This window comes from Tamandua tetradactyla, chromosome 7 (genome assembly GCF_023851605.1).
Source record: "Tamandua tetradactyla isolate mTamTet1 chromosome 7, mTamTet1.pri, whole genome shotgun sequence".
NCBI lineage: Eukaryota > Metazoa > Chordata > Mammalia > Pilosa > Myrmecophagidae > Tamandua > Tamandua tetradactyla.
In genome coordinates, this window is record NC_135333.1 from 149,060,839 (window position 1) to 149,076,535 (window position 15,697).

The 15,697-nt window shown below is 35.8% G+C and overlaps 1 protein-coding gene across 3 annotated transcripts in view; it reads right to left on the reverse strand.

The window, feature by feature from the left end:
• PPP1R12A (protein phosphatase 1 regulatory subunit 12A) overlaps positions 1-15,283 on the reverse strand; it is a 144,651-nt gene extending 129,368 nt beyond the window's left edge. For all 3 annotated transcript variants that reach the window (XM_077111517.1, XM_077111515.1, XM_077111516.1), the window contains exon 1: positions 14,782-15,283. In XM_077111517.1, coding sequence (XP_076967632.1) covers positions 14,782-15,018 — 237 coding nt within the window. In that variant the 5' untranslated portion in view covers positions 15,019-15,283. The remainder of the gene's footprint in view (positions 1-14,781) is intronic.
• Between the last annotated feature and the right edge of the window lie 414 nt (positions 15,284-15,697).

Consider the following 15,697-nt stretch of genomic DNA (forward strand, 5'->3'; position numbering starts at 1 on the left):
CACTTAGAAAAACAGGAATAGAAGGAAACTTTCTCAGCATGATAAAGGGCATATATGAAACACCTACAGCTAACATCATACTCAATGGTGAAAGCTGGAAAGCTTTCACTCTAGATCTAGAACAAGACAAGAAGTCCACTGTCACCAATGTTATTCACTGTACTGCCAAAGCAATTAAGCAAGAAAAAGAAATAAAAGGCATCCCAGTTGGAAAAGAAGAAGTAAAACTTTCACTATTTGCAGAGGACATGATCCTATATAGTCACAGGAAGTCCCCAAAAAATCTACCACAAAGTTCTTAGCACTAATAAAAAATTGAGCAGTGGCAGAGTACAAGATCGCCATGCAAAAATCAGCAGTTTTTCTATACATTAGTAATGACTAATCTGAGGAGGACATCAAGAAGAAAATTCCATTTACAATAGCAACTAAAATAATAAAATACCTAGGAATAAATTTAACTAAGGAGGTAAAGGCCTTACACATGGAAAACTACAAAACATTGCTGAAGAAAATCAAAGAAGACTTAAATGGAAGGACACTCCGTGTTTACAGATTAGAAGACTATATATTAAAACATCAATTCCATCTAAATTGATTTAGATTCAAAGCAATCCCAATCAGAATTCCAGGAGATTATTTTGCAGAAATGGAAAAGCTAATCATCATACATATTTGGAGGGGTAAGGCTACTCAAACAGCCAAACCATTTTGAAAAAAAAAAACAAAAAACAACTACACTGGAAGACTCACACTTCCTAGATTTAAAACTTAACACAAAGCTACAGTGGTCAAAACAGCATGGTACTATCACACAGACAGACATACAGACCAATGGAATCAAACTGAGAGTTCAGAAAAAGACTTTTCCATCTATGGGCAACTCATCTTTTTAGAGCAATTTTACTGAGGTAAATTCACACAGAAACCATCTGAAGTGGCCAACTGATTTTTGACAAGTTACCAAGTCATCAATTGGGAAAGAATTGTCTCTTCAACAAATGGTGCTGGAAAACTGAATATCCATATGAAAACGAATGCAGGAGGACCCCTATCTCACACCATACACAAGAATTAACTCAAAATGGATAAAAAAACTAAATACGAGACCCAGGACTACAAAACTCCTAGAAAATGTAGGGAAGCATCTTCAGGATCTTGTGTTAAGCAATGGTTTGTTGGACTCTACACTCAATGTACAACCAGCAAAAGAAAAAAACAGATAAATGAAACCTCATCAAAATTAAAACTTTTCAGCACCAAAGGACTTTGTCATGAAAGTGAAAAGACAACCTATATAACGGGAGAAAATATTTGGAAAGTGCATATCTGATAGGGGTTTAATATTCATAATACATAAAGAAATTCTACAACAACAATAAAAATACAAACAACCTTCTCTAGTTTGCTAGCTGCCAGAATGCAATATATCAGAAATGGAATGGCTTTTGAAAAGGGGAATTTAATAAGTTACAAGTTTACAGATCTAAGGTCATGAAAATGTCCCAATTAAAGCAAGTCTATAGAAATGTTCAATCTAAGGCATCCAGGAAAAGATACCTTGATTCAAGAAGGCCAGTGAAGTTCAGGATTTCTCTCTCAAGTGGAAAGGCACACCCGATGAACATGATCAGGGTTTCTCTCCATTCTGGAAAGGCATATTGTGAACACAGCGGCATCTGCAGGCTTTCTCTCCAGGCTTCCTGTTTCATGAAGCTCCCCAGGAGGCATTTTCCCTGTTCATCTCTAAAGGTCACTGGCTGGTGGACTCTCTGCTTCATGGTTCTGCAGTGTTCTCTGCTCTCTCAGATGGCTTTCTCTCTTATTGTTCTCTAGCTTTTTCCAAAGTGCTTCTTCTTTTAAAGGATTCCGGTAAAACCAATCAAGACCCACCCGGAATGGGTGGAGACACATCTCTACCTAATCAAGTTTATGGCCCACACTTGATTGAATCACATCTCCATGGAGATGAGCTGAGTAAGGTTTCCAACATACAATAATGAATAGGGATTAGAAGAAATGGCTGCCTTTACAAAATGGGACTAGGATTAAAGCATGGCTTTTCTAGGGTATATAAATCCTTTCAAACCAGCACACAACCCAATAAAAAAAGGAAAAGACTTGAGTAGACATTTCTCAAAAGAGAATATACAAATGTTAAAAAACCACATGAAAAGATGCTCAACATTATTAGCTATTAGGGAAACGCAAATCAAAACCACAATGAGATACCATTTCACCTCACTAGGATGGCTACTATTAAAAGAACAGAAAATTACAAGTGCTGGAGAGGATGTAGAGAAATAGGGACACCCATTCATTGCTGGTGAGATTGTAAAATGGTGCAGTCAGTGTGAAAGACAGTCTGGCAGTTCTTCAGAAAGCAAAGTATAGAATTACCATATGATCCAGCAATCCGAAAAGAAATGAAAGTGTGGATTTCTACAGATATTTGCAAACCTATGTTCATAGCAGCATTATTCACAAGTAGTTAACAGACAGCAGCAACCCATATGTCCACCAACAGACGAACAGATAAACAAACACTGGTAGGCATATACAATGGAATACTGATCAACATTAAAAAGTAATGAAATTCTGACACATACATGACAAAATACATGAATTCTGAAGACATCATATTGAGTGAAATAAGCCAGACACAAAAGGACACAAATTGTATGATCTCATTGACATGAAATAATTAAATAAGCAAACTCATGGCGTTAGAATCAATATAGGTTACCAGGGGCTGGGTTGGGGTAGGGAATGGGGAGTTAATGCTTAAATTATATAGAATATTTCTATTTGGGTTTACTATAAAGCTTTGGTAACGGATGGTGGTGATGATAGCAAATACAATTTACAGCATTGAATTGTTTTTGTGAATGTGACTAGAAGGGGAACTTTTAAGTCACATATATGTTACCAGAATAAAAATTAAAGGAAAAAACATAGGACTGTACAACACAGTGAACCCTACTGCAACAATGGCCTATACTTAGCAGTATAATCATAAAAATGTTCTTTCTTGAATTATAGCAAATGTACCACACTAATGCAAGGTGTTGACAACAGGGTGGTATACGAGAACTTTGTATTTTATATATTTTATGACATTTCTGCACACCTGCAACTTCTTAAAAAAACTAATAAAAAATAAACTTACTTTAATATTTTTGTTTTCATTTTTCAAGATGCATTCTTAAATAAAAAACAAAATAGGAAAGAACAAGGTCATAAAAGGTTCAAGATATCTGTTAAGTTACCTATAACTTAAACATAGCTTTCTCAGGAAAGCTTCTGACATTTCGGGTCAAGTTCTCCTAATAAAAATTTTCATCTCACCCCGTATTTCTACTCACTTACTAAAAATTGTAATAATTTGTTCATGCTGTCTTTCCCACTAGAAAGTACACTGCAGGAAGAACCATTGTTTATTGTTTTTGGAGACAATTACAATTCCCAGCATATAATAGATGACATTTGTGATTAAATCACTGTTTTAAATGAATAATAGCATTATACATCTCTTAAAATATGCTTAACATTTTAAAATAACTTATAGACTTCACATCTTTAGAACACTAAAACTAAATCTAACATAAAGAGAATATGAAGAATTCTTTTTATCTCTTCCTGTTCCACAGCTTCTCTGAGCAAAATACAGTTAATTAGTTCTCTCTTACACACACACACACACACACACACAGATGCAAATGCGGACACAGAGTAATAAAGTGATAGGCTAGATTTTCCTATGGGACCTATAGAAGGAAGATGACATCATCACATTATGAATGTTACAGATATTATGTCAGCAGGAATACTTTCAAAGGCTTCTATTAATATTAGATTATACTAGAAACATTTGAAAATATTTTACATTTACATAAGAAAGTATTAAAACAGCAAGTTATTTTGGGCAAAGTATATAAAATTAAGGGTGGAATTTCTAAGGAACAATCCTAAGAATATAATAAGTACATAAAGATGTATGTAACGTAATATTCACCACTACCATACATAATTGGAAACGTACTCAATGTTCATCAACAGAAGACTGGGCAAATAAGTTCTGTAATGCATATGCAGACATACATACAATGGAATACTACATAGCCACTAAAAAGGAAAATGTATATCAATATTTACTAACAAATATTTCTAAAAATGTGTAATTTTAAAAATGGGCTATAAAACAGAAAAATAAGTATTATCCCATTTTTAGAAAATCATATCTGTATGGAGATAGATAAAAGAGCATTTACCAAAATTTTAAATGGAGGAAACTCCAGTCCTGGCAATTTGGACAGCATTTAATTTCTTTGTTCATATTTTTCTACTGTGCTTTAATTATTTAAATAATTACTATTCTTTACATTTTAAAGCATTTTTTGGGGAAAAATGCATATAACAGTAAATGAACATAAAATACAGCCATGTTTAAAACAAAAAAGATATGGGAGAAGGCAAAGTAAACATAAGAGTAGGAGACATTGTGAACTATTCTAGGCACTTTCATAAACACCACAAAGAAGATAAAACTACTGAGATCACAAACTTAAAGATATTTTACTGGAAAAATATGGTTCAAAGAATTAAATAGCAATAGACATGATGAAAGGAAAAATAACTTGAATATGTGTCAAAATATTTATGTAGATTCTTTTGTATACTTGGAAAAGATAGGAATTGCCCAGCACGTCATCTCTTCAAATCTTAAAAAAAAACCAAAAAACTATACAAGTCAACATATCTTTGGGAAAAATAATAGCTCAATGATATGGAAACAGCGCAATCAAAGTTATTTGTGATAAACACAAATATCCACAAGAAAGAAGATACTCAAATCACAAGCTATAACATTAACTAGTTTCATGCAAAATCTGGAACACAAAGTGCACACGAAGTTAATCATAATTCTGAAGCAGCTACTCCAGTCCATATATTGTAAAAAGAGTTAACTATGGCACAGACATTAGCCTCTTTATGATGATGGTTCCAATTAAGAATAGCTTTTTAGAAAATATCATGCAATCATTCATGGTATTAATTACCCAAGATCTACCTTATTTATCAGACACGTCTCCAAATGACTATCACTTCCAAAATTAAAAACTCTCCTCAAAGAATAAAATATTCCCAATATGAAAGATATTTAAAAGAATGCCCTGGAGCTGAAGTTTCCAACAGAAAAGCCCCAGAAATGTTCCAAGCATAAGTATGAATACTTGAATAAGTTTAAAACCATCTGAAATAATTTTGAAGGTTAGCATGTTTATTTGAAGGAGACTATGTTTATTATTATAAAGTAAAGATAATTGTGTGAGTGCGTACATATATTATCTATGTATTTAGCAGTCCGCAAAAATATACTTTCCTACATGGACACTACAGCTTAAGAGGGTATCAATTTACACAAAATTTAATCTCCTTTGGACTGTGCAAATATTCAAGAAAATAAAACTTTCTACAATTTTTTTGTTAGAAACATAAATAAACTAATAAAAAAAGTAATTTCAGCTCAAGTGAGAAATAACATTTAAGTCAAAGTTTTTAATTAGGTATGGCTCTCTCTGCATATCTTATGCAATGTACATAAGGCACTTAAAATAGATTACTGAAAAGGTGACAGCTGAGAAACGCTTTTACTTCTTTCCATGGTTTCTACTGAATGTCATTTCAAAAATGCCTATATAACACATGACAATGTGGAATGTCTCCATCCACAAAAGAGCATTCAAGCAAGCATACTTAGGGCAGTTAACACAGGCCCAAGTTTGCCTTTTTAAACTTAGCCAGAACAGTGAAAAGACAAACCAAAATACTAATGAGATCAGAAAATCCTGACATATAGGGATCCACAGTGAAAATGCTATTTAGAAAAAAAAAATTTTTTTTTTAAATTAAAACTGCTAGAAAATACACATTAGTTTTAAAGGCAAGTATGCTAAGGATTCTTTTTCTAAACTAATACCCAACGATTTGATTAAGGGAATTTATTTTAAAGTATGTTACATAAATTGAACAAAATTTTACTTGTTTTGATAATCCCAGTAAGTAATATATTTCATTACAAAAATAAATGTAAGATACGGCTAAATTTTGACCAATAATGGCCTCCCTCACATTATAAATATTTTAAGAGTAAGATGTCGGTATAAGTAAACTTCATTAGACCATTTTTAATATTTGTTAGCACTATTGTATTTATGTATAGAAATGGCATCATCCTGTTTTCTGTGAACTCTGCTTTTGACAAGATTAGTCTTTGAGTTCAATTTTTTTTTTAAAAAACACATTACTTGTGCACACTAAAAAGAAATACAGATACCAAAAGGAATTTAAAGAAAAATGAATGAAAGTTTCTAATTATTTAAAGAAAAATGATTCAAAGTTTCTACTTTAAGAGATTCACTATTTTAACAATAGTAAATAGTATACAAGTGCCAAACAGAGTTTAAACAATAAGTTAGAGAATCACCGTGTGCCCAAGTGGTCAAGTTAAGTCCACATTTTGTGCCCTGGGCTGTGCATTAAAGAATGCTTATGAAGTATAAGTATGAAAAGCAGTGGTTCCCAAAAAAAGAGCTTTAACGGATCTTCTGAATCTCTTCAGATAAATTCTTTTTGCGCCTTAATTGGGTAACCAGGTGCCAGGGCCTGGTATTCATCTTCTGGCCTGCTACCATTTACATTCCACCATACCTTAACTAAAAGACATTGGCAATCGAGTGTTGAAATCTTTTCACCTCAGCTACCCTCTCTACCTACATGAAAGAACATCTGTTGTCAATATACCAGTAATTCTACAGATTGATGTATGAGTATCAATTGTTCTCTACGTGGTTTTCTGGTTGTTGTTAAAATATTCTTATGAAATAATGACAGCAGAAGATGAGCAAGTAATTATTTTCAATAATCTTACATGGCAAAATAAAGCTCTCCCTTCTTTTAGTCAGAGAAATTTTCTTTTCATTGTGTGTGTGTGTGTGTGTGTGTGTGTGTGTGTGTGTGTGTGCATGAGCAGGGACCAGGAATTGAGCCCAGGTCTCTGGCATGGCAGGCAAGAATTCTGCCACTGAGCCACTGATACACTGCCCTTAGTCAGAGAAATTTTTTTAAAAATTTTACTGGTCCATCAAATGTACAGTTCTGGGAATCAATGATCAATGATTTAATGAGCAAGTAGTAAATCACATTTCAAATTAAAATTTAAAATAGTAATAAAAATTTATTGCCTTTTCAAGACTTGAAATACAATTTTGCTAAATTTTACAACATGATTTAAGAAATAGAATAATCTTATAAATTGGATATTCTTATTAATAAAAGGCTCCAAATTAAATCAAACATTAACATTAAAAAGTTTTCTTTCATTAATTCAGAAGTTACTCCAGATAACTTGATTAACATTTTCATGCAATGTCCAAGTCCTAATTATAAATCAATAATCATGTTACAGAATGGTGACTAAAACAAACTGTGGTGATGAATAAGAGGATGTTTTCTTTTAATTTTTAATACTCTGAATTGATCTTGCCTAGCTCTTTTCTTCAAGAATAACTGTGTGTGTGGAACAATTTCTGCAAATGAGTATGTAAAAATACCTAAAGCAGTAATGTATGCTGGTATTATGATAAAGAAAAATGAAGATATTTGAAGATTAAATTATGTCCTTAAATCAGGAGTGATTTTACTGCTACTGCTGTTATAACTTCCTTTGCAACATCCCAATGCATTTCGATCAAACGATCTGCACATAATGGCCTGCCAAAAACAATCTTGGCAGTTCCTAAAGTTTAGGACAGATTTTTAATTCGGAGACTAATTTAGATAAAATTCTACTGCATCTCGATTATGAACAAAAGGTCTTAAAAGTGTTGGCTTGTTAAAACAAAGTATATGAAGAAAATAATTATACATAAATGTACATATACACATATATATACACACATACAAATTATATTTCATTTGATTCTTTGTTGATTTGGAGGCAAAGCTCCAACAATTAATTACAAACTATACTGACTGAAAGATTTAAGAAAACCTCTTTCTCTGGACTTAACAGAAGACATCTAAGTTTGAGCTTTAGAATTAAACAGACCTGAGTTAGAATCCTGTATCTGTAATCCTGAACAAGAGAAATGTGAGAATTAAACTAGATACTGTTTGTAAAACCACTTACCATGGTGTTTCACATGTAATATCCACAGATACTCATCAATCACTTCAACAAGACAGTGATCAGCACAGCTACTACATATCTAACCTCGACTTAGAATAAACTCAAAATGACTGTTGGAGGTCTTCAACCTTTCATAGGGATGAACCAAAATGCCATTACCCCATCTTTCCAATCCCACAAACTTTTAAAGAAAGGCAGAGTGAAGTCCAGTTTTTTGTTTTTTGTTTTTGGAGACAGTTCGGCAATGAACATCAGAACTTCAGAAAGTGTCAAAAGGGGACATATTACAGTAGTAACAAACCAATGTCCTACCCCTTCCCCATAAAATGTTACCATATAGTTATTTTTTAAAAAAATTTTAATACAAGTAATTTTCTTATGTCAACAGCATTTGTAACAAATAGATGATGAAAAAAATTTCCTCTGTTCATCCAGTGCTTCTACCAGGCTAAGTTAGAAGATGCTCAGCAAACCCCTTTTGTTACTCAGATGTGGCCTATCTCTCAGTCAACACCAAGCAAACTCATCACCCTCCCCCTCTCTAGGTGGGACATGACTCCCAGGGGTGTAAACCTCTCTGGCAACGTGGGACAGAAATCCTAGAATGAGCTGGAACTCAGCATCAAGGGATTGAGAAAATCTTCTCAACAAAAAGGGGGAAGAGAGAAATGAGACAAAATAAAGTATCAGTGGCTGAGAGATTTCAAAATCAAGAGGTTATCCTGGAGGTTATTCTTAGGCATTTTATAGATAGCCCCTTTTTTAGATTAAGGTATATTAGAGAGCCTAAAGGGAAGTGCCTGAAACTGTAGAGCTGTGCTCCAGTAGTCATGTTTCTTGAAGATGAATGAATAACAACAGAGCTTTTGCAATGTGACTATGTGATTGTGAAAACCTTGTGTCTGATGCTCCTTTTACCTATGATATTGACAGACGAGTAAAAAATATGGATTAAAAATAAACAAATAATAGGAGGAATAAATGTTAAAATAAATTCAGTACACTGAAATACTAGTGAACAATGAAAGGGCGTGGTAAGGGGTATAGAAAAAAAAATAGGGGGAACAAAGGTTAAAATCTATTGAGTAGATGGTCAATGAGAGGGAGGGGTAAAGGGTATGGTATGTGTGAGCTTTTTCTTTTTTGTTTTTACTTCTTTTTCTGGAGTGATGCAAATGTTCTAAAAAATGATCATGGTGATGAATATACTACTATGTGATGATACTGTGAGTCACTGATTGTACACCATACACAGAATGTTTGTATGTTAAGAATGTTCATGTTTGTTTGTTGTTTTGGTTTGATAATACAAAATAAATTTTTTAAAAATTTAATACCAAAAAAAAAAAAAAAGGCTCAGCAACAGCTTGTAATCACACCATCGCTGTAGCACATGAAAGATGGGCTTGGTTATGACACTTCAAGTCAGACCACAAAACTATTGCCAGGAAGTCAAAGACAGCAACTGCAGAGAAGGCATAAGAGTAGCAGTGTGGACACGGGTGCCCTACCAGCACACCCCATATATGGTTAGGACTGTCCATTTACTTGCAGGAAGGAAGCCAGTCTGGAGTTGAGAGTTTTTTGTTTATGTTTTTTTTTAATGGATTTAGGATGATTTCAATAAAGAGTTCTAAATCTATCAGCATGAAGTATCACAGCTTTTCTACTGAGAAAATTACATGGAGAAGGTAATATTTCATTCTTTTTAATAACAGTTTTAATATACTTTAAGTGATCAAATATGTTCTTCCATGATCATAAGACCCCCCAACAACAACAACAAAAGCAAGCAGGTATAAATTATAAGATGTATATTCAGTTTTAAACAGATTTCTCATATACAGCATTAAAAAATCTCTAATAAGTAGCTCAATATTAGCTGTTTTTAAATAGGAAAGAGCAACATTGTGCAAATTGGGAATTGGGGGATGACCTTAAGAAGTCTATTAAGTGTATTTTTTTCTTCTTTTCCTAGCTAAATTGGTATTACATTAATATATATTATTTTAATCTCAACATATTTTAAAATTTGCACAAAAGATCCAGAACAAAGATTTCATTTCTGTTTCATAAACATATAAGCTCTCAATTCAACAAAATTTACTAAACACATTCTCTATGCAAGAACAATATTCTAAGTATCTGGATGTGAAGGTTTCAAAGATGTATCTAGCAACATTACAAATAACTATAAACCTACATAACTACGATACAAGGTAAAAGACACAATTTAAGAAATTTTTGGCTAGCACCAGTCATGGGCCCAGGCTCTCAAAATACAAAAATGGGAAGATAGGTCCTTACAATCTACCAGGGAAGACAAACTGATAAACAAATGCTATTCAGTAATGGGTGCTTTAATAGCAGCAGAGAGGCAGAAGATAAGGTACAGTGAGCACCCAGAGGAGAAAATGCCTCTGCAGCGTCATAGTACTATATAAATAAATTGGGTAGGGCCCTGAAGAATGACTAGGATTTTGTTTTTTGTTTGTTTTTCTATTTTCTTTTTTCTGTGTTTTGTTTTGTTTCTTATTTTGTTTGATTTTGTACTCTGATTATGACTAGGATTTTGACAGGCAAAGAAGGGAGGGAGGATATTCTAGGTGGTAGAAATAGCAAAAAAATAACGTAACAATCTTGTTCAAGGAGAAGCAAGTTACAAACTAAAAGATACAACATCCAAAGGAGATAGAACTAGTATAAGCTAAACGGTGAAATGCTTTAAGTCTGAACTTTAATGAGAGGAGTGATAAAGTGATATTGTTAAAAGAGTAGTCTGACAGTAAACGTACATTGGATCGGACCAGAGAGAACAGTGACAGAAAAAGCAATTATACTATTACTACACTCTAGGGATAAAATTAATAAAAGTACCAACTAGGTTGATAACGAGAATGGCAAGAAAAATAATTGATGCAAAGGTGATTGTGAAGCAAGAAAAGACTGAGTAAAAGATTAACTGAGTTCATGTAGACAGGTGAACGCATAAACAATAATCAAAATGTTTAATGCTCAATCTAGAGATGGATATCATTCATAGAAATAGGGGCATCAATGAAAGACACATTTTTCAGGTTGAATTTAAAGACATTCCTGACTATAATGTGAAACTTATAACAATTGAATTAATAATACTCAGACTTAAACAAGGATGTTAGCAAAGTATAAAAATTTAATACATATGTAAACTAACATTAAATCATAAAAATAAATTATAGAATGAGTTACTATTAAAATCTATGGTTGAGCAATAAGGATCTGAAGAAATTACACAGGTAAATACAGTTGTTATTCTATGGCAAAGGGGGTTGGCCTGTATTTTGTATATTACTACTTAGAGATATATTCTTAAATTAAAAAAATCACAATGCATTTAATAATACTTAATATGAAATTTATGCTTATATCAGTAGAAAAATGGAAATGAGGGTTTGGACCCCTAGAGAAAGTGGGAGCTGGAAATAATTTGGAAGTCACTGGCACAGAGGAAGTAGGTAAGATTTTAAGGTAAGAGCAAAAGGCTAAAGACAGAATTGACTTAAAGATCTGAAAACACTAGGAATAAATCTCATGCACACTAGTTTCAGTAAGAATCAGCAATAAGGCATTATATAGACAACCCTATTAGTCTCCTAAAATCTTTTAAAAATATGCTAAAAGATACAGATCACATATGACAACTCTACCAGGTAGCTATAAAATAAGAAATTGATTTTTTCCCACTAGTAAAATGAAAATCTGCCCCAGACTTTGGCTCTAGAAAATCAGAAATTATATCATATCCCTAACTTCAGAAGTGTTTTCTAGCTAAAGAGGCCGGGGGTGGGGGTGGGGGTGGGGGTGAGGGAGGCTGTCAAGGAATTTGACAAGAAACACTGCTTTTACTACTATATGCATAAAGTATTTTCATACAAAAAGAATAGCTAAAAATTGAATACGTCCTATAACATCTAATGGGAAAGCACACTCAACTATTTCATAAAGAAACCTTTAAATACAAACTGTTTATACTAAAAATGAAAGCAAAATATTAGCTTAAGAAATGTATTTTGGGTTGTAAGATTCCTGACACTTTTCTCATGACTATGAAATTTTAGACACTGGTTAAAACGAACAAAGCAAATATTCCCAAGATTAATGCAGAGAACAGGCATTCTACGATCTTTGGGGAGAAACTATTCAAGGACTGTTAAATAAATCAATGGATGATTTTAAGTTTTATAATTTAAATTATTAAAGCAAGCAGCATTCAAGAGATTTCTTCAAAGCTTAAAATTTTCTTCTGGTCCTTTTTTAAAGTTTTATTTATCACCTTTCACTATCGCTTGTCCTGAATTTGCCCAAAGTGAACTGTCTGTTCTCAATGCCACAAGAGAAAAAAGTACAAGAAGAATTGAGAAAATAAGAAATGCTGAGTAGAGAAAGCATAATAAAAATTTTAATACTTGATATTTTAAAAACTAGCTTCAATGACTTAAGGAATATGCAGACAAACTACAAAATTATGCAAATGGTTTATACATAAACCTGGAAACTTCTGCTTAAGTGCCTGTCAGTTAAAACAGAATACCCAGTAAACAATACACCTATATGATGCAAAACAAGTCACTGAATTCAATCAGTTAGGAAGGAATTGATAAGTCAAATAATTCTTACAACACTGTGCAATACGAGAGAAGGAAAAAGACCCTAGCAAGCCTGTTAAATATACTTTCTTCCCTACCTAAACAATTATTACACACATACCACTATTACATTAATATAAGTATTAGAAAATTTTCTTTTCCTCCAAGCCAATATAATTGGGTTCCTCCACAATAGTAAGTTTACAATTCTATTTGACAATTTTAATAAAAACATGCTGATGTAAAACAAACCATTATCCAATTATCCTGACCTCAGGCATACAATAACTGTCTTTTTAAATCAATTACTAAAATGTGTGAAGTACACTTGAAAGAAATGTGAAAAGATTCATCTTACACAAATATCATTTTGAATGCCAAAGCTTTTCATTCCCAAGTCCATGTTTTAAGAATCGAGAGTTATGCTATGCCCCAAAATAAATCTCAGAAAAATAAGTTTGCTATGCATTAAGGAAACTAAATTAACGGAATAAAGAAAGAGCTAAAGACTATGGTATATCTTACTGGGTGCCACATTCTGAATTCCAGATTTATCTGCAATTTGTCAGTCATTCCAATTCATCCAGTCAACTTTGTAAACAAAGGCTATAAGCCAAATTTGATATGAGAATTCAACTGAATAAAATTTAAGACGGTCATTATTCACTTGAGCAGGAAGCAGTAAAAGGAAAACTGCCTTCACACACCTCTCTTTTAAAAAACAGCAGGCTAATACCCATGAAATATTAGCCTTATGTTTCAGTTTCTTAAACACGATTTTGCTGCAATATTACTCAAAATAAAGCTCCGATCTTACACAAACATCCAAGGCAACTTTGAGATAGTGCACACCTCTTTGCACTGTAAGGGGAACTACTGCTGTAAAGTCGTTTTCTTTTAATCCCAAGTTGCCAACCAAGAAAATGGAAAGATGCTGTCTCGTCACCTATTACCATCACTTAAAAATTGCTTTTTATGCAGAACTCTACGTGGTTGTGTTGCTTTTGGCCTGTTAAAGGCAAAGCACATTATCTCTGGATTGCCAATAGTTTCTCCTTATTTGGCTAACATCGAGAGATCCCAATCAGACTACTATAAAACTTTAACATGCACAAAGCATCCATTTTGAGAAAAGTTGGTGAACAGTTTTCTTTTCTCCCACCCCCAAAAGAAAAAATAATCACATCTCGGTAACCAGCTCTGAATGGTGCCCGATACTTATTCTTCGTTTTCTAACCCCAGAGCAAAAAGACCTGGCGCTCCAGGTTCTCTGACATTGCGACAAACTCTTCGCCAAGAACCAGACTCCAGATAAGCCGTTACCGTCCGAAGGTGGGCAAGCACCTTAGAACACTACCTTATCTTGCCACTTCCATCCCCTCCCTTTCAGTCAGTGCTGATCGCTAATTACACCCCGCTTTCCCCTCCTAAGTGACCAAGAGAAAACAGGAAATCGTTCGCTCAGGATACTCGGCTTAGGACTCTTTATTATTATCATCATTTGTAATCAAGTTCTAAAAAGTACAACAAATCCAATGCCCACCTACAAGCCAAAGACATCCGTCCATATGCCCAAGTGTCCTTAATGTCCCTTGCACGTCGTTTCCATCAGCAGCCCCACTTTTCTCAAATATACGCCTGACACTGGGGCCCACGTTCAACCCCACTGCACCCTTCCCCGTCTAGACCCCAAATCCCAGACACAGGTTCACAAATGGCCGTGGGGCCTAAAAGCGACCAATGCCCTTTTCCCCTCGATCCCGGAAACCAGCCGGGTCCCAACCCCAACTGGTCTGAAGGGGGCCCCAAGTCCAGCTCCCTCCCTCTCTCCCTCGCGGGATGCCGCCCCCTCACCCCGCGGCAGGGACTCTCCGCCGCCCCCAGCCTCAGGAGGCCGAGAGCGAGGGGAGGCCTTGGCAGGAGGCCACAGGGTCAGGACAGCCCGAGGCGGGGCGGACAGACCTGGTGCAGGGCAGTGAGTCCGTCCACATTGGCGTAATTGATGTCGGCCCCACGGTGCAGCAGCTTGAGGACCTCGTCCGTGTCGCCGCTGGAGCAAGCGGCCAGGAAGACGGCGCCATCGTCGAACTTAACCTTGGTCTTCTGGCGCTTCACCACGGGAGGCTCGAGATCGGTCTCGGAGCCGATCCAGCGCTTCAGCTGCTCGTTCCGCTTCTGCTTCGCGTCCGCCATCTTCATCCCCTCTCCTGCCGCCGGGTCTTCTTATCGCGAGGGGGGGAAGAGGGAGGTGGAGAGGGAAGAGAGGGGAGGCTGGGGGTGTGTGACTGTTTCTATGAGTGTGGGCCAGAGGAGGGCTGGGAACCGGGAGGAGACGCTCAAGACTTCCAGTATCCCACAGAGCACTGGGGCGGCGCGCCCGGCCGAGCGGACCTCCCTTCTTACTACAGAAACCCTCCCGCCCCGGGCCTGGCCACCCGTCACCGGCGGCCACTGTAACGTAACTTCGCGAGATCCGGGCAGGGAGGCGCCCTTTGGCCAGTGCGCATGCGCCCCAGGCCTGCGCCCGCCCCAGGAAGAACGCTCCCGCGAACTGCAGCGGGGGCGGCCGGGCCACCGGAGGGAAGCGGGTGTGGCCGGGACCGCCCGGGTTGCGGGGGCTGGGAGCAACCTGGGAGGGAGGAGCTGGGGAAGGAAGGTTCTTCCCGGCTAAGGGTTCTCAGGTTTCCGGACGGCTGCAGTCGGGCTGCAAGTTCTGCAGGACAGATCTACCTCCGGGGTCACTTGCTCAAGTCATAGGGTTTTCCTATAGGCCTGCGTTAGTTCAGTGGAATGGAGGATAGTCTTGAGTTAGGTAATTCTCTTTCCAAGGCACTCAGATGAATTTGGGCATTTCAGTGTTGATAAGCACCTTTTTAAA